Source organism: Mizuhopecten yessoensis, unplaced genomic scaffold (assembly GCF_002113885.1).
Source record: "Mizuhopecten yessoensis strain PY_sf001 unplaced genomic scaffold, ASM211388v2 scaffold4839, whole genome shotgun sequence".
Classification (NCBI taxonomy): Eukaryota; Metazoa; Mollusca; class Bivalvia; order Pectinida; family Pectinidae; genus Mizuhopecten; species Mizuhopecten yessoensis.
Genome location: NW_018405747.1, coordinates 627,555 through 648,319, shown reverse-complemented (window position 1 = coordinate 648,319; position 20,765 = coordinate 627,555). Strand labels below are relative to the sequence as shown.

Genomic DNA, 20,765 nt, shown 5'->3' with positions numbered 1-20,765 from the left:
ATGTACAGAGTAGGATTGGAGAATTTAACATAGAGGAACAGATTTTCTTCTCTACACACCTGGCCAAAGTTCCAGACCCTGCCACTGAATCGGTTGCTGTTCCCACAGAAAATCTTGCCAGTTTCGTTGAGCACATATTCTTCCAGCAAGTGGTTGTCATGGTGATACACCTGGTCATCTGTTTGACATAACTTATACGGTCAATTGTCAACATGTCAACTTGTGTGGCCATATGCTGAACAAAAAACCTCAAATGGTCACTAGACACTTATTTGTCATCATTTAGTATTATACAAATCATGGTCTAGATTCTAGACACTCACCATAGCACCTACTCTAGTGACCCATAGAACATATCTGCTGTCAGCCGTGATTCTTCCTACACATGTACACTCATGGTTTAAATATTACTTCATGACTGTTCAACATAATTTCAAATTCTGTACGAATTCTCAAAGCATTATCTTTTAACTTGATTTGAGTATTGTGCATGTCTGTATTCTTAGGAAATATGCACAGACTCTAAGTTTACCTGAGCATTGGCATTGTACAAATACAGTCAAACTTCGATATTTCAAACTCTATCTGGAAATATTCCACCCATAAAAGTTTGATATATAAGGGGAAAAAATCCGGACTTTGCTATAGCTTTGCCACATCAAGAAATTTGAATCTTCAAAACTTGATTTATTGAAGTTTGACTGTTCATGTTAAATTCGATTTTTAATCTACACAAAAATATAAATACTTTTATCTTAGTTAAATATGTACAGACTTCTTCTCACCTTTGAACCTCTGACCTGAGCACCTCACTCATCTGTGCAATTCATGCACCAACCACTCATCTTTAATTTACACCTGAGACTGACAACTCACCTTTAATTTACACCTGAGACTGACTACTCACCTTTAATTTACACCTGAGACTGACTACTCACCTTTAATTTACACCTGAGACTGACCACTCACCTTTAATTTATGTCTGACTCATAAACCACTCACCTTTAATTTACACCTGACACATATAACACTCACCTTTAGGTTACACCTGACACATAAACCACTCACCTTTATGTTACACCTGACACATAAACCACTCACCTTTAAGTTACACCTGTCACACAAACCACTCACCTTTAACTTACACCTGAGACTGACTATTCACCTTTAATTTACACCCGAGACTGACAACTCACCTTTAATTTACACCCGAGACTGACCACTCACCTTTAATTTACACCTGACACATAAACCACTCATCTTTAATTTACACCTGAGAATGACTACTCACCTTTACACCAGGGGTTAAACAGCATGTAGATGAGTTGTGAGTGGGCGTAGACTTTACACACTGACGTTTGGTCTGGCTTGGGAGACTTGCTGAAGGCCCTCACCTGGAAACACCACTTGCCTACATAACAGGTGGGCGGGGTGAAGATTTTGAGTTTCACAGTGTTCCCTTTCTTCTCTTTAATGGCGGCACCCCATTTACCAGGCAAGTCTTCCTTGGAGAGAATAATCTCTACCTTGGTACCATTGATGATGGAGGGAGATTTACCTGTAGATTGATGGGGTTATAAACTGATTACACTGTATCAATAAGCCATCACCATTAACCCTTTCACCCCTATGTAACTTTAGTAGACTCTGCCATGCATTGATATAGATGAGTCCATTATGGTCTACATTGGTGAAAGGGTTAACAATAATTATCCCAAGTTCGACTGAATCCTATAAATATTTTGAGAAGTTAACGTCCACTAATTTGTAAAAGATGGAAGGACTGACAGTCAGAGAGATACACTGAAAACAGTGTCCCTTGCTTATTGAAGAATCAGGAACGAATCAAGGAATTTTCACTTAAAGCAATTTACCAGTCGCAAATACAAGTTTCATGTCCTCCTTGCTTTCATCAAATTTGCGCTCAAAGTCGATGTCGATGTCAAAGGGCTGACCACGTCGGACGACCAGACTAGGGGCCTTGTCAGCATCTTTCTCCGTGAGGTCATATTCGTTTGTGTGATGGGCTCTAGAATTGTCCTGGATATTGAACCGGACAGCCTTCACTGTTAGGAGCTTCCTAACCACCTCGTTAACCTCTGTAAGACAAAGAGTGGGACGGGTGGATCGTAATTACTTACGATAATGAATCAATGCCTCCATCCGATGTGGAGTGGAAGAGTTTCATTCTTTTGTTGGTACATATACATACCAACTTACACATCTAGGTAGACTTAAATATCTGCAACAAATCTGCTTATGCACTGGACATTAATGCTGATCATGATAATAAATACTTGTATGTTTTGTCGACAATTGATAAAATTTATGTTTCAGAGAACTAAATAACTTTGATTTAGAATGAACACTGAATCAGCAGAGTCGCAACTTAAACTTATTCAACCCTGACTGAAATTTCATGACTGACTATTCCAACCTTTGAGTTGGAAGAGTTCAAATGTATCTCCAGGGGTGAATGAGTTAAATATTCCACATAGTTACCATCATCAGAAGAGTCCTCGTCATCGCGTTCTGGGTCCACAGGTTTCTCATCTTTGTCACTGTAGACATGCATACACCGACCCCTCAACCAGTCTTGAAAAAAGAGAGGAATGCGTTGACGTCTGGCATGGCCCCGTCTCCTCCTGTTGCCTATACCTACATTGTACCTTCCCATGCATAACACAGGCTGCAAAGACAAAGAGATCCGCATTTCTTACATAAGACTTCAGTGTTTTTGTTTAATTAGTTTTACAACAGACTGTTCCTATATGAATTTGTATTGAAATTGGGAACATATTCTCCGTTTCTGGTCATTTTGGGAAAATAAGACACTTTTGGCTGTAAAACTGAGCAAAATAAATTCACTGTCAGTCAAATTTTTCCTGATAGCTCTACATTGTATCTCTACAGCATGAGTTGCTGACTTTAACACTTAGTAATCACTGTGAAACAGCCAGAGGTCAAGACAATTAAGACACTGAAAATGTTGTTTGGCTTCAAGTCTCTCCATTAAATTTCTCCAGATCATTAAAAATTGCGAAAATTGAAAAAAGTGTGCCAGAAACCAGAAATTGGGCTGGAGCATAGAACATCAGCTTGGTCCTGGTCTCAGTGTAATGATACTTTTAGACTTACCAGATCCTCAACCTGAAAATCTAATCAGCACTCTTAGTGCAATACTTAGAAATTTCAGATAATTCGAATGATTGCAGTAACTTCCAAAATCCTCTTTAAATAAAACCTGTCAGTCATGATAGACATTAATGTAAGTTGTGAAGGAATGAAATGCAAATTTGGGAAGAAGCACCCTTGGGTGAAGGGGAACCTATTTTGTATAAACTGTGGTTTTAAACCCCTGTTGGACCAGAAAACAAATCTAACCTGATAATTAATTTAAGGAATGTGACACACAATAGGTCAACTACATTAAGTCAAAATCTCAATTGCCCAAAAAGTTTATATTTTTTTCTTGCACATAATCCCAAATAAAGTCAAAAAGTACAAATGTACACCTTGTGCATAGGTATGTAATAAAAGAATGTTTGTAATGACAGAAAATACATCTGACAACCTGCAAATCATAGGTTCTGATTTTTAACTCCAGATTTCTAACCACTGTGTTTCATCAATTCATGTAACTATATGTAATCTATGGAGTTGATTCAAAGAACTGCATTTCTTTTTAATCTTTTGCACACCATAAAAGTTTTGTGATTTGTTGTTTTCAGAATTCAATTTCATAATATCAAAATAAATCTATATTTAATTAAAAAGTGTTTGTGTTCAAGCTGATACATTTAAGGATTATTTAGCAGTTTAATTTATAGCTTTTTAAAATTTTGATACCTTATTTGAGTATTCAATAAGACTAGCAGTGCCATATAGCTGGGATTTGAAAAGGGCAGGGCGATGACCTTGAAACAGTACATTTTAGTGTTTTCATTTGATTCTGATTTTTGTGTTTACTTTCAACTATTTGATTCATGATTTAAATAAGGTGATTTAGAGTCCATGACAACACAATTTATTACATTTGATTTTAATTTCATACACAATAATACGAGATACGATTGCAACCATTTGCCAACATCGCAATTGTACATGCATCAATATGGACAGCTGACAGGAAAAGGGTCATTATTTCAAGTATGTATTATAACGAGGGAATACACAGTCATTTACTGAAAACCTCTAGTCTTATAAGGGATCAATTTTACTGGCAGTAGGCTCATCTCGGAACTACACCGTCTTCCCAAGTTGTATTTGTATACTAACTAGGTTTGAAGATGTTCTGTGTAACCGCTGTGTGTCAGCATCATCTAGGATGATAAACTCTTTATAACTTTTAATTATAATAATAATTCAAGGTTCTCATATACAGCTTTATCACAACCTAGTTCGTAGGTCGTCTCAAAGCGGTTTACAAATTATTATCCATGGTTATAGGGCTTTTGCAACCAGCCAATACCTTTCTCAACTCCCGGAGCTACCATTTTCGGCGCTAACAGCTAGCATTCAACAATTCTAGCACTACCCAATCACATACTCATTTACAGCTGAGTAGACTGGAACAAGCAAAGTAAAGTATCTTGCTCAAAGATACAACATAGTGCTGTGCCGAATTTGACTCGAACCCTGATCAACTCTTCGGTCACGAGCCAGGCGTCCTACCACCAGACTACCATATGCCTCCTATGGTACGGTATGGTGTATATGATGTGTATGATGTTAATCAATGATAACTTGCTTTATTAGGAGTACACGTACAATATTGACTCTACTGATCTCGCTGTTGCTTCATCGTCAAACTATTGTACTTAGGTATTGAAACTTCATGGAACATTTTAGTTCTTGGACAATGTAAATCAACAAACATTTAACCAGGAAGTCAATAAACACTTCACAGTGGACTGGATCCAAACACCTGTGAACTTTGATCGCAATAATTAACACAGTTTTCTCCATAACAGACCTAAGCCAACCAACTTGTATAACAAATTAAAACGTTAAAATAAGTACTGTGGTTCAACAGTTTCGGCGCTGGATGGAAAAGGGCATAACCATTTGGTCAGGGGCAAACATATATAACAGGGTATCTGGTGTTAGTGTTGACCGACTTACATAGGCCAAGGGAAGACACCCATTCATCATTATTACGCTTGTACAATGTACATGTATTTTATACTGTGAAACAAAAAGAGCCTCAGATTGACTGTGTCCCTATAAATGACAGCCGTCTGGGGTTTAATTGCTACTGATGACCCACATCTATACAATAACATGATAGTAAAGGGAATATACCTCCAACAGTTTATTTTAAACTAGTTTGGTCAGTGACATATTTCAAGAATGTAATACTCCGCCATCCCAAAATGTATGTGTAGATCATATATGGAAATTCCAGGTGAAGTAATATAGGAGACAAGCCACAGACAAACTTTTCAGATGGTAAGAAAAATGAAATAAAAAATATATATAATATGGGAAGCAAGGGGTTGGAATACAAAATACGAATAGAGAGACTCAACCTAGAGTCCCTTTAGGTTCGGTAATTGGAACACAGAAAACAGAATACGGATAGAGAGACTCGACCTACAGTCCCTTTAGGTTTGGTAGTACATATGGAACACAGAAAACAGAATACGGATAGAGAGACTCGACCTAGTCCCTTTAGGTTCGGTAGTACATATGGAATACAGAAAACAGAATACAGATAGAGAGACTCGACCTACAGTCCCTTTAGGGTTGGTAGTACATATGGAACACAGAAAACAGAACACAGATAGAGAGACTCGACCTACAGTCCCTCTAGGCTCGGTAGTACATATTGGAACACAGAAAACAGAATACAGATATAGAGACTCGACCTACAGTCCCTTTAGGTTCGGTAGTACACATGGAACACAGAAAACAGAATACAGATATAGAGACTCGACCTACAGTCCCTTTAGGTTTGGTAGGACATATGGCATACAGAAAACAGAATACAGATAGAGAGACTCAACCTACAGTCTCTTTAGGTTTGGTAGTACATATGGAACACAGAAAACAGAATACAGATAGAGAGACTCGACCTACAGTCCCTCTAGGTTCGGTAGTACATATTGGAACACAGAAAACAGAATACAGATAGAGAGACTCGACCTACAGTCCCTTTAGGTTCGGTAGTACATATGGAACACAGAAAACAGAATACAGATAGTGAAATTCTACGTAGTCTGTACCCTAAGGTTCAGTGAACTAATGATTCATCAAAACAGCAGTTCAATGGGATCATCTCTCTGAATCACGATAAAATCTTTATCGATTTCCAAAAAAGTCTGTCAATAATGTGAAACTTATACAAAATGCACATACATTTACATGGTACAGCTTTTTCTGTAAGTGATTAGTTGAAATTGGTCAGGTCATACAATAACATTACAATATCCTTGATCCTTTTTGTTGAGAATTATAACTATTAAGTTGTGTACAATATTTCAAAGAAATCAACCAATAAATCTGTAAGATATGCTGCAACTGCTGGAAGGAGCTAGCCATCATTTTGTCCCAGCTATGATATTTGTACGGCAGAGGTCAAGAGAATCTGTGATTGGCTACACATCCTTAACCACTCACTGGCCTTGGTTTGACCGGCTGGACTACAGGTTGGGGGGCATCATCCTTCTTCTCCTCCTTAGGGACCACTATTTTCTTGGGATCCTCATTCATCCATGTGTCTGTGACTGCATCATAGTAACTCATTGTCACTGTCTTTAAGTCTTACACAAGCAAACAAACCTCAGAACAACTTGTGAAGGATAACACAGCAACTTACTACACAGCAAATCCCAGTAAACAAAGTCTCTAACTAATCTCCAATGTAAAATCAATGGTCTTTGAGAGAAATAAAAGAATTTCTACAGTGAAAATCAAAGCACAAAAATCTCAGTCCAATAAACTAATTAACCCTTAAAAGGAAATGGAGTTGTCATCTGCACGACAACAACTTGACCAAGAGGGAAAAACAATATACATGATCATGAGTTGACCGTCAATAGGAAGTACAATTCATGATGCACAAGCTGGTACTGAGTAGCCTGTAAGAATGTAACACCATTTACTTCATACACTAACATTATAACAGCCAACTATAGAGACATTAACATTATAACAGTCAACTAGAGACATTACCATTATAACAGCTAACGAGAGACACTAACATTGTAACAGTCAACTAGAGACACTAACATTATAACAGTCAACTAGAGACACTAACATTATAACAACCAACTAGAGACACTAACATTATAACAGTCAACTAGAGACACTAACATTGTAACAGTCAACTAGAGACACTAACATTGTAACAGCCAACTAGAGACACTAACATTATAACAGCCAACTAGAGATACTAACAATGTAACAGTCAACTAGAGACACTAACACTATAACAGTCAACTAGAGACACTAACATTATAACAGCCAACTAGAGACACTAACATTATAACAGCCAACTAGAGACACTAACATTATAACAGCCAACTAGAGACACTAACATTATAACAGCCAACTAGAGACACTAACATTATAACAGCCAACTAGAGACACTAACATTATAACAGCCAACTAGAGACACTAACATTATAACAGCCAACTAGAGACACTAACATTATAACAGCCAACTAGAGACACTAACATTATAACAGCCAACTAGAGACACTAACATTATAACAGCCAACTAGAGACACTAACATTATAACAGCCAACTAGAGACACTAACATTATAACAGCCAACTAGAGACACTAACATTATAACAGCCAACTAGAGACACTAACATTATAACAGCCAACTAGAGACACTAACATTATAACAGCCAACTAGAGACACTAACATTATAACAGCCAACTAGAGACACTAACATTATAACAGCCAACTAGAGACACTAACATTATAACAGCCAACTAGAGACACTAACATTATAACAGCCAACTAGAGACACTAACATTATAACAGCCAACTAGAGACACTAACATTATAACAGCCAACTAGAGACACTAACATTATAACAGCCAACTAGAGACACTAACATTATAACAGCCAACTAGAGACACTAACATTATAACAGCCAACTAGAGACACTAACATTATAACAGCCAACTAGAGACACTAACATTATAACAGCCAACTAGAGACACTAACATTATAACAGCCAACTAGAGACACTAACATTATAACAGCCAACTAGAGACACTAACATTATAACAGCCAACTAGAGACACTAACATTATAACAGCCAACTAGAGACACTAACATTATAACAGCCAACTAGAGACACTAACATTATAACAGCCAACTAGAGACACTAACATTATAACAGCCAACTAGAGACACTAACATTATAACAGCCAACTAGAGACACTAACATTATAACAGCCAACTAGAGACACTAACATTATAACAGCCAACTAGAGACACTAACATTATAACAGCCAACTAGAGACACTAACATTATAACAGCCAACTAGAGACACTAACATTATAACAGCCAACTAGAGACACTAACATTATAACAGCCAACTAGAGACACTAACATTATAACAGCCAACTAGAGACACTAACATTATAACAGCCAACTAGAGACACTAACATTATAACAGCCAACTAGAGACACTAACATTATAACAGCCAACTAGAGACACTAACATTATAACAGCCAACTAGAGACACTAACATTATAACAGCCAACTAGAGACACTAACATTATAACAGCCAACTAGAGACACTAACATTATAACAGTCAACTAGAGACACTAACATTATAACAGCCAACTAGAGACACTAACATTATAACAGCCAACTAGAGACACTAACATTATAACAGCCAACTAGAGACACTAACATTATAACAGCCAACTAGAGACACTAACATTATAACAGCCAACTAGAGACACTAACATTATAACAGCCAACTAGAGACACTAACATTATAACAGCCAACTAGAGACACTAACATTATAACAGCCAACTAGAGACACTAACATTATAACAGCCAACTAGAGACACTAACATTATAACAGCCAACTAGAGACACTAACATTATAACAGCCAACTAGAGACACTAACATTATAACAGCCAACTAGAGACACTAACATTATAACAGCCAACTAGAGACACTAACATTATAACAGCCAACTAGAGACACTAACATTATAACAGCCAACTAGAGACACTAACATTATAACAGCCAACTAGAGACACTAACATTATAACAGCCAACTAGAGACACTAACATTATAACAGCCAACTAGAGACACTAACATTATAACAGCCAACTAGAGACACTAACATTATAACAGCCAACTAGAGACACTAACATTATAACAGCCAACTAGAGACACTAACATTATAACAGCCAACTAGAGACACTAACATTATAACAGCCAACTAGAGACACTAACATTATAACAGCCAACTAGAGACACTAACATTATAACAGCCAACTAGAGACACTAACATTATAACAGCCAACTAGAGACACTAACATTATAACAGCCAACTAGAGACACTAACATTATAACAGCCAACTAGAGACACTAACATTATAACAGCCAACTAGAGACACTAACATTATAACAGCCAACTAGAGACACTAACATTATAACAGCCAACTAGAGACACTAACATTATAACAGCCAACTAGAGACACTAACATTATAACAGCCAACTAGAGACACTAACATTATAACAGCCAACTAGAGACACTAACATTATAACAGTCAACTAGAGACACTAACATTATAACAGTCAACTAGAGACACTAACATTATAACAGTCAACTAGAGACACTAACATTATAACAGTCAACTAGAGACACTAACATTATAACAGTCAACTAGAGACACTAACATTATAACAGTCAACTAGAGACACTAACATTATAACAGTCAACTAGAGACACTAACATTATAACAGTCAACTAGAGACACTAACATTATAACAGTCAACTAGAGACACTAACATTATAACAGTCAACTAGAGACACTAACATTATAACAGTCAACTAGAGACACTAACATTATAACAGTCAACTAGAGACACTAACATTATAACAGTCAACTAGAGACACTTACACTATAACAGTCAACTAGAGACATTACCATTATAACAGCTAACTAGAGACATTACCATTATAACAGCTAACTAGAGACACTAACATTGTAACAGTCAACTAGAGACACTAACATTGTAACAGTCAACTAGAGACATTAACATTATAACAGTCAACTAGAGACACTAACACTATAACAGCCAACTAGAGACATTAACATTATAACAGCTAACTAGAGACAATAACATTATAACAGTCAACTAGAGACACTAACATTATAACAGCCAACTAGAGACAATAACATTGTAACAGTCAACTAGAGACAATAACATTTTAACAGTCAACTAGAGACACTAACATTATAACAACCAACTAGAGACACTAACATTATAACAGTCAACTAGAGACACTAACATTATAACAGCCAACTAGATACACTAACAATATAACAGTCAACTAGAGACATTAACATTAAAACAGGGAGATAGCATGGTCTGAACAGGATTTCTGGGTATTAGAGGGAGAAAGCATGGTCTGAACGGTATGTCGGTATTAGAGGGAGATAGCATGGTCTGAACGGTATGTCGGTATTAGAGGGAGATAGCATGGTCTGAAAGGGATGTCAGTATTAGAGGGAGATAGCATGGTCTGAACGGGATGTCAGTATTAGAGGGAGATAGCATGGTCTGAATGGGATGTCAGTATTAGAGGGAGATAGCATGGTCTGAATGGGATGTCAGTATTAGAGAGAGATAGCATGGTCTGAACGGGATGTCAGTATTAGAGGGAGATAGAATGGTCTGAACGGGATGACAGTATTAGAGGGAGATAGCATGGTCTGAATGGGATGTCAGTATTAGAGGGAGATAGCATGGTCTGAATGGGATGTCAGTATTAGAGGGAGATAGCATGGTCTGAAAGGGATGTCAGTATTAGAGGGAGATAGCATAGTCTGAACGGGATGTTATTAACTGGTGTGCTTGTGATAACATTGATTTGTTTCCTGTGTCAGTAAGTGGTATATGTGTGGATATTGTCGCTGTCAGACAGTGAGTCTGTCCAGATCCGTTCAGGATATGGTTCAGGATATAGGAAAGATAACAGCAGCAGGATGGTCATTACATATACAGTATATACATGATAGAGGTTAGCATAAAACATACATGTAACAAAATATATTAAATCAATAATTGTTTTGCCTTCCATTATTTTATCAGAGATAGTTCAATGGGTTATAAGCACATGTCCATTTAGATTAAACTGTTATATTAGCTGTTTAAGCTATGGAACATAAACTTTGTGTCCTTGACAATAATAAAAAATATTTCTTTCAAAGATATAACATATTTTTTTCATTTAAATATATATATTTTTAACATTCTACACTAAGCATATCTAAAATATACAAAACATTTGTTTGATGGGGCTTAAGGTCATTGGATTGTATTGATAAACGGAAACAGGAAGTACATCCCTTGATGAAAATCCAATGTAGGGAGACAGTATCACAATTTCCGCAAATTCTAATGTTTAATATTAAACTGATGAATATTGTATGCTTATTATTGACAGAACAGTGTGTTCTCTCAATATCAAAGTATTTCAAAGCAATCCAGGTATTAATTCAGGTTTTTTTTTATCAATGAGTCACATGTGTCCATTTTTCTGTACTTCAGGAAGCCGGCTACCTATTTCACTACTGTGATGTTTTTTCAAGAACGATAACTCTTGCCTGCAATTACTATGTGTATATGGTTTTATTATAAAATGTCAATTTTTATATCGTGTATAGAGGATAAATTTTACACAATATCAGCATTTATTAAATTGATAAACATTAATGCGATACTAATATATGTCAGTATCATTTTTATTGACATTATTTTGTAAAAATATTGTCTTTCATTTTTTTTTTCAAATTTTACTCCTTTTTACATAAATTTCCATTTAAAATCCTTAAAATTCTGACAACCTATAATTTTTTGTGGCAGAAAATTTTCTTTACTTTAAAGAAATATATAACTACAAAATTTGAAGAAATTCTACTGAGAAATGGTGACACAATCCTATGACCTTAATGAAACAGCAAGGGTCATATATATGGAGATGGGTATAGTGTGTGTATGCCAGTATTATATACCCCTCAAACTTCTGAGAATTTGGGATTGGGATGGAATACATAATAGTAGGCTATCACATGGTTACGTGTTTAGATGACCTGTGACCTTTTAGGTAATCACATGGTTACATGTTTATATGACCTGTGACCTTTTAGGTAATCACATGGTTACTTGTTTATATGACCTGTGACCTTTTAGGTAATCACATGGTTACATGTTTATATGACCTGTGACCTTTTAGGTAATCACATGGTTACGTGTTTATATGACCTGTGACCTTTTAGGTTATCACATGGTTACAGGTTGATATGACCTGTGACCTTTTAGGTTATCACATGGTTACAGGTTTATATGACCTGTGACCTTTTAGGTGATCACATGGTTACGTGTTTATATGACCTGTGACCTTTAAGGTAACCACATGGTTGCCTGTTTATATGACCCATGACCTTTAAGGTAATCATGTGGTTACCTGTATATATGAACTTTTCTTACAGCAGCTTAGACAGATTAAAAGTAAATCACCCTTCTGCAATGACAAAACAGTAACCATGATAGGTACCCCGTAACAATAACTCTGGTAACATCCTTTGGAATAACCAAACAAAATGGGATGCACAACGGCACATGAGCACATGATACTAAATACCATGCTAAGTTTGAAAGAGATCATATGGAAAATGAGAGATATGCAGTCCAATAAAAATCTCATCTAGAAATATGGCATGTGCAGATGCATGGCCGGCATTGTCAGACAGGCTGAGATACCTCCACCTAACATTCTGCAGAGATTATAAAAAATCTGCTTCTAACATTCAAAAATATGTTCCTGCCACCAAATTATCATTTTGATTGGTTGTGGGGCAATGGAAATAGAAATCTGCATTGTAAAAGATTGCTGTAATGTTTTGTCCAGTTTTATCTGCTGGTCGCTGATAACAAGAATTCAACATTAACCATGTAAGATACCAAGGAGTCAACATTCTAAATAACAGCAGTAATAACCAGGCTTCCTATAGCTAGATGACGTAGTATTAACAATTAAGAGCCAGAGTCTCCAGACGCTACAATATGTTACTACACACATATAAATGTTGCATATTATTATTATTATTATTACTACATACAATCATATCCACAAAACTGATGTTGAAATCTCAGGGAAACCAGTAACTACCAATGGATACTGTAGCAGCTGAATTGGAGAGTTATAATTGCAAAGAAATTAACCCTTCCCTAACCTATAGGTTTGGTCTTTATGTATTTTCATGAGACCATGGAAACCATCACTATGATACAGACCAGACCACAAGATCAAAGGTAGCTATATATATACATTGAACACTTAATGGCTAAAGTGCAGTCTTGCACTACCATTGTGATTAAAATTTCATCAGAACATCTAAAACTGTTCAAAACTTATGGAGCCAATGCAAAGCATATATTCCTGCTTCCAGAGTGACTCGATCACATGATCAAACAAGTAAAGAAAATCTGTACAATTAGTTTTTTTGTTTGTTTGTGGTTTATGTCCCATTAACAGCTATGTTCATTTAAGGACGTGCCAGGTTTCGGCGGAGGAGGAAAGCCAGAGTTCCCGGAGAAAAAACACCGACCTACGGTCAGTACCTGACGACTGCTCCACATAGGTCTCGAACCCGTGACCCAGTGATGGAGGGCTAGAGGTACATGAAGCAGACTGTCGGACGCCTTAACCCATTCACCACTGTAGACCATAATGGACTCATCCAGATCAATGCATGGTAGAGTCTACTAAAGTTACATAGGGGTGAAAGGGTTAACCACTTGGACATACGATTAGAATAACCAAATTGTTTTGAAAGTGCTAGTAGGGTAGGAGTAATTTTATTGCTCATTTTGATTTCATAATGAAGAAGGTTATTAGTGCTAGCTTCTCATTGGGAAATCACTCTATATATTAATAAGTTTTCTAAATCTATGATCGATTTGATGGATAAGAACATCAGAAACCATCAAAACAATTTAAAATGGAAAATGTAGTTAAGCATGTAAATTTGCTCATTTGGATTGCAAAATTATTAAAAGCTGGCTGTGCAAGCTTAAAGCTCTGTGGTCAAATTGATAAATGAGAAAAACATGATAAGTATAGAACATAAACAATCAAACTGTTCTAAACTGGTCTCGTAGATAAATGCTTGTGAATTTTTTTTAAACTAGATAAAGTCTGTAAGACATAAATGCCCCCACTCATGGATGGGATGGGATGCAACGCGACGCAACATGACAGGACGGGACAGGAAGGGATGGGAAGGGATGGGACGGACATGGGCAACACTATATTCCCCCCCCCCCCATTTTATGGCGGGGCCATAAAAATATTCAATGATACTTATCTATTGTGATTGACATCACTGATGTTTGATGTCCTTTAGAACTGAATGAACACTGATCACCTTATTAAAGTTACAGGTACTTTGTCTGTAATAAAAGTTAGTCCGTACAAGTACTTTAGTACTTTTAGACCCTGCCCTACTTACAGCACTTAAAGGGGGCCACACCCTTTTTCCCTTATACAGCGTTGTATCACCGTGGTCTAGGGATCATTTTACCTATTTAGTACAAGATTGAAAGACAGCTAGACCACTACACCCAGATAAAGCTAATATCTTTACTTGCCCTTAATGCAGGTGAGCTTATAAATTATTCCCCTTTCGTACTTGGATATCTATAGGAATGTTGATAGACCAATATAACTTTACACGACTCCGTTACACAGTATCTTATAAATAACTAACATGGTCAGGTTCACAGGATTATCACATCCAAAATGACATCAGCTATTCAGACAGGATGATAAACCTAAAACCGCTTTGGAAGAAAAGCGTATACAGCTCGAATATTTGTGATATATTTTGAATTAGCAAATACCAATAGAAATACATGTATCTTAACATGCAGGGGTCGACACTAACACTAGTCCGCTAGTCCTGGACTAGTTGATTTCAGCAAGAACTAGTTAATCACCTAACCTAACTGGTCCTTTAATTGGACTTGTGAAAAATATGATTATAAGATAAGAATATTCCTTTTTAAAATTTAGAAAAGTGCTTAAAATAAGATATATCGCATGATAATTGTCAAAATTTTCCTAAAAATTCACCGGCAGTAGTTATCTGAAGCTCCGGGGACTGTCCCCTACTTGAGATGTTTCGTGCTGTAGATCACGATGTTTCCTTATTAGGCAATCTTTGACTAGATACATTGACGTAAGGACTAGTAAATATTCTATTCAACTAGTCATGTAGACTACCAAGCCAAAACAGTTAGTGTCTAACCCTGACATGCTGTAAGGTTGCTAAAGTAGTCTTGTTATCTTGAGCATTTTTTGTTTCTGTTGTACAATATAGGTAACCACACAGTTCATTGCTCATACACACTGTATAATTGCCTGAACATTAGAATAGTCAACTGAGCCTCTTGACTTTGGTGATCCAACACGGTCTGAAAAATCTTGCTTGAATACTTTAACCTATAGGGTTTGCAAACGGTGAGCTCTTTCACCAAGTCTTGGCAGGCCCTTATAGACTTTTTAATACTACAATGATTGTAAACAATGTATATATACAATTTTGACATCATATTAGTCTACGTCAACATTTGCATCTAAACCTATTATGGAGTTTCGTCAAAAATGTTTTAAAGTTAAAAACAGATGCAATTCTGAAAATGTTTAGTTTTCATTTGACTTCACCAATGCTGAAGCCTTAGGGATGGAACATTCAAGAAAAATATCTGCATCTTATTATAAATCTTTCATATGATATGAACGAATTTTAACTCTTGCACCAAAACCTTAACCTGTAAATTCTTGCAAAAAGTTAGGTCAAAAAGGAATAAAATGTATTTAAACGACAAAGTATTTGTCTATTTTCACTTTAATTACTTCAACATCAAACATGGGTCGATCCTCTACACTGAATATCTGCATTACACTGAATATCAGCATTACACTGAATATCCGCATTACACTGAATATCATCATTACACTGAATATCATCATTACACTGAATTTACACTGAATATCAGCATTATACACTGAATATCAGCATTACACTGAATATCAGCATTACACTGAATATCCGCATTACACTGAATATCATCATTACACTGCATTTACACTGAATATCAGCATTACACTGAATATCAGCATCCTGCTTAAAAAATTTCAAGTGCATCTTGACCTAAACCTTGAACACCAACACAGGGGTGCATGAGTACATTCTTCAAATAAGCAAGCAAACAAAAACCAATTCATTATAAATATTGTTCAGTCATATCAAAACAAAATATGCTGTCACTAATTCATTTTCACTCTGAAATTTCTGATCAAAATGGAAAGCTTTATAGTAATAGTTTTTTGATAAACACTTATGTAAAACAAATTCTTACGGAAACCCTAAAGTATACATACAATATATTGGAAGTGATCCTGATCATGACCTTGGACACTAACAAGGAAATATTGACAAGGTCTATATATAACTACCTATACAGGTTGGTAAACAAGTTTGATCTCTACTTGACAAGCACTATCAGTATAGTTGTTAAAGAAACACCATTCAATGAAGTGCAAACTCAAACTTTCTACAACCTGGAATTCAACTTGATTCACAAGAAGCCACATCATGCACAGGTTCAATGGAAATGTTGATGTCGGAATTATGCTACATTCCCTGCAAAATAAGATCCCAGAGGATGTTGGCATCAATCATCTGAGATAACACGAATAAACTACAGAGAATGCATTGTGTGCTTATGCTATTTAATTTAATGACATCATTTTGTAAATGTATACCATTGTGGCTGATGTCTGACATCAAACTTACCATTAACTGTATACCTTTGTTGCTGATGTCTGACATCAAACTTACCTGTAACTGCATACCACCCCTGCTGATGTCTGACATCAAACTTCCCTGTAACTGCATACCATTGTTGCTGATGTCTGACATCAAACTTACCTGTAACTGTATACCATTGTTGCTAATGTCTGACATCAAACTGACCTGTAACTGTAGACCATTGTTGCTGATGTCTGACATCAAACTTACCTGACCATGGTGACCAACGTTGATTTCGAGGCGGCTAGTGTATGGCATCGTGGTAGAGAAGATGATAGAACAGTGTGATACCCTCGCGTATCAGTGATACCTCTACTTTACCAGTTATTTACTATGTATTTATACCCTTATCTCAAGTGCAGCATAATTTTAGGTCTGAATATGACAAGCTCCAGGAAGGAAACACACATTTAAGTGGAAAGTGGTTACGCAAAAGCGTGGTTTAGCAGGACACTGGGGCCTTGATTGAACAATGAACAATGAACAAGTGTGAGTCGGGGAATAAAAATGTTCACATAATGAAGTGTTTTCTTTAAAATCTGCTTATACTGCACAATATATAAAAAGGAAAAAATTTGAATCTCAATCAAATCTCAATCAAATATTAACTTTCACAGCAAAATATATTACCCTTTCACACAATGAGTTTTAAAACTTCATAACAAATAAGTATTGTCTAAAATTCACGATCCCTTGCTCAAACATTTTAACAAATAACACCAACCTTTGCCCTACTTACAATGTTTACTACCTATAATAAATTCAGCACAGCCGATCTTGAAGATTCGAAGCTTAAAATTTGAAAGGGCTGACCTATCAACTGGACTAATAATGTTGAAACATAATTTACGACTTTAAAGATTCAGATCAGAGTAATTTACCAGCAATGCCATATGTGTGCAAATAGAATGAAGTGCTAAATAAACAAATAAATCTGTATTGCAGTGGTTGGAGACACAGAACTTGTGCAAGACAAAACTCAAGTCCCTGTTACTTTGATTTACCAATGATGTCAACTCAAAATGCGCACCTTATATTGTTAGTTTGCAAACACATGACAGGATATCCTCAAGGAGATTTACAAATAGTATTTGCTCAGCTAATTTTTAAACAGCATCAGTAATGTCTTGAATACAAATGAATTTGGTTATATTATAGAATGTATATAAAAATGTGCTTACAAACAAAAATGAAAATCATAATGAGTAAGTTGTATACAATATTTAGTATAATTCCTAAACAGCAATTACATCAGTTAAGATAAAGGATTTTACCAAGAGGTGCCATACATGTAATCTGCAAAAGTGTTATGTGGTCATTTATGCTAATTATATACACTAGACCTAGCTACACTTGATATTGGGTAAAATACCTTGCAGCTTTAGAGGTATTATGATAACTCAACATGAATCACATCACAGTTGGTATCTTTTGTAAAGATCAATTGTTTATCAATAATTGTACATATTTTACATATCGCCCTACCTAATCTCAAGGTACTTCACATTAAGGGATGACATTATGTAATAATGTTATAATTATGAGCATTTGGGAGTGGTTCTACTCCAGCACTAAAGCCATGGGAACCCTTTTTGGGCCTCAATATCACAAGGTGTGAAGGTGCACATGCGCGTATTGGAAATTGTATCTGTGTACTGCTTGTTATTGGCCTGTATTTCTAACAGTTCAATTAAAGTGCCATGCTACCTGAATATTACAGTACAGAAATTATAATATTTCATCCAGATCATAATATACTGCATTTTAGGAAGTGGACTGAGCAACAAGGGTAAAGTGTTTTGCTGGTGATCACAACCACATCCTGCCATCGAATGCAGTCAAGAGGCCAGAGTACCACCAACACTATGATGTGGCCCCTTAAATTGTCGACCTTGATAAAAATCAGGATCATTACCATATTTCAAACTGTTATGGATAAATATAGCCATACAGATGAACAAGTCAATACTCAAAGTCAATCATGTTTAACCCTTTCACCACTGTAGACCGAAATGGACTCATCCAGACCAATGCATGGTAGAGTCTACTAAAGTTACATAGGGGTGAAAGGGTTAATGACAAAGGTTACATATAGGTACTGATGCAGTCACAGGACGGCTGACACACACACTGGTATGTAAATCTGTTCTGGGACCAGGCGGTGTACGTGCTCCGGTGAATGGTAGTGTACAGTGACGGTGACAATGACAATACTCTTTTGTCAGCTATGTACCGGTACTTGAAATATTGCACAACATGCACAAATGAGGATATTACTAATGAATGCTGCATTGTGCACAGGCTGACCAATATACATCCTGCTTGTATTTGACTGTACATATATTTCCAAATCTTGCCATGTACATACAAATTATGTCACTACACATAAACAACCACAACAATTCACTAAACTCTATATGACAATATCCCGAAAAGATTTTAAAATCAACTCATTTATCCCTGAAGATGCATTTGGACTCTTCCAAATCAAAGGTTTCAATCAAGTTCATTATGCAGGGGTGAATGAGTTAACAGCATTTTAAACGAGTTGAAAGCTATAAATCGCCACAAAACCAGACATGCAATTATAAAGTTACCTTTCAACAAACCATTTAAAGGCAATAATAAGATATCTGAACAAAAGACATCATTCAGGTTTTAAGGATCCCCGTCCCAGTACTGCACTGTGTTTTTTTCGTAGGTACAGTAATTATAACCTCCCCTTAACTTCCATTTGGATATAATTGTGGTATTAAGTTGAGCCACTAGACACTTCTGTTGACCAGGTTTCTCAGTCGGTTACAGAGGTACCGGGTTCAAATCCTAAACTATGACCACTAATTTTTATTCAAAACCTTTTTGATTATATTTTGTTTAGTTATTTTTTTTATTTTACATCAAATTTCCCCAAGGTATGGTTTGTTTTTCAGAAAGATTTATAAAAGCTATAGCTATACAGAAAAAACAGTTTCCAATGAGTAGCTACAGTGTTTGGCAGTGGTACAGGGATCCTTAAATTTGCTTAGAGAAAAAAAATGTGTTTCTGATTTTCCTATCTGTCTTTGTGTGTTGTGCCTAACCTATAATATGTTTGGAGTAACTTCAAGTAAGCATTGTTGTAGTTTAACATTGCCTCTGCATAACTTTTGTAAAAACAATATATGTATATTTTATTATTGTAAGTTTTGTAAAAAAATTATTAAAACACTAATCCTACCTACCTGTATCTCTTTAGAGAGGTAAGCAGAATACCCAACACTGATTTGCTTCGGCCTTACCTGCCATACAAGCTGAACGTTATGTCATTATACAGCGTACATCAACCATTGACTCCTGATTAGACTGTCTGTACCCTTACACTGCTAATACAGTCTACCTTGTAAATACCTGGTATTCATGAACGGCTCGCATTTTATAATCTATTCAGGCAAAGGCATTGATAAGTTATAATCACTTTCACCTGATGCATGAATAAGTTCTCAGTAGTAGAAATTGTTTAAACTGCCCCCCCCCCCCCCTCCCCCACTAAACTAAACCTGTTTCTGTCACAAAAGGAAGGTCATATGTCTGGGTATACGTAGCATGAGAGAAGCCATGTCAAGTAACTATTTCTGAGAGGTGATAAAGGGAAGCATTCGAGATCAACCCCTGGAAGTGTGTTGTAGGA

The 20,765-nt window shown here is 36.2% G+C and overlaps 1 protein-coding gene across 1 annotated transcript in view; it reads right to left on the bottom strand.

Moving 5' to 3' along the window:
• Positions 1 to 17,434, bottom strand: part of LOC110449942 — a 68,285-nt gene extending 50,851 nt beyond the window's left edge. Inside the window, exons 1-5 of the mRNA XM_021497125.1 lie at positions 17,309 to 17,434; positions 2,503 to 2,689; positions 1,875 to 2,099; positions 1,292 to 1,558; positions 60 to 178 (exon numbers count right to left, since the gene is read on the bottom strand). Coding sequence (XP_021352800.1) covers positions 60 to 178; positions 1,292 to 1,558; positions 1,875 to 2,099; positions 2,503 to 2,689; positions 17,309 to 17,356 — 846 coding nt within the window. The 5' untranslated portion in view covers positions 17,357 to 17,434. The remainder of the gene's footprint in view (positions 1 to 59; positions 179 to 1,291; positions 1,559 to 1,874; positions 2,100 to 2,502; positions 2,690 to 17,308) is intronic.
• Between the last annotated feature and the right edge of the window lie 3,331 nt (positions 17,435 to 20,765).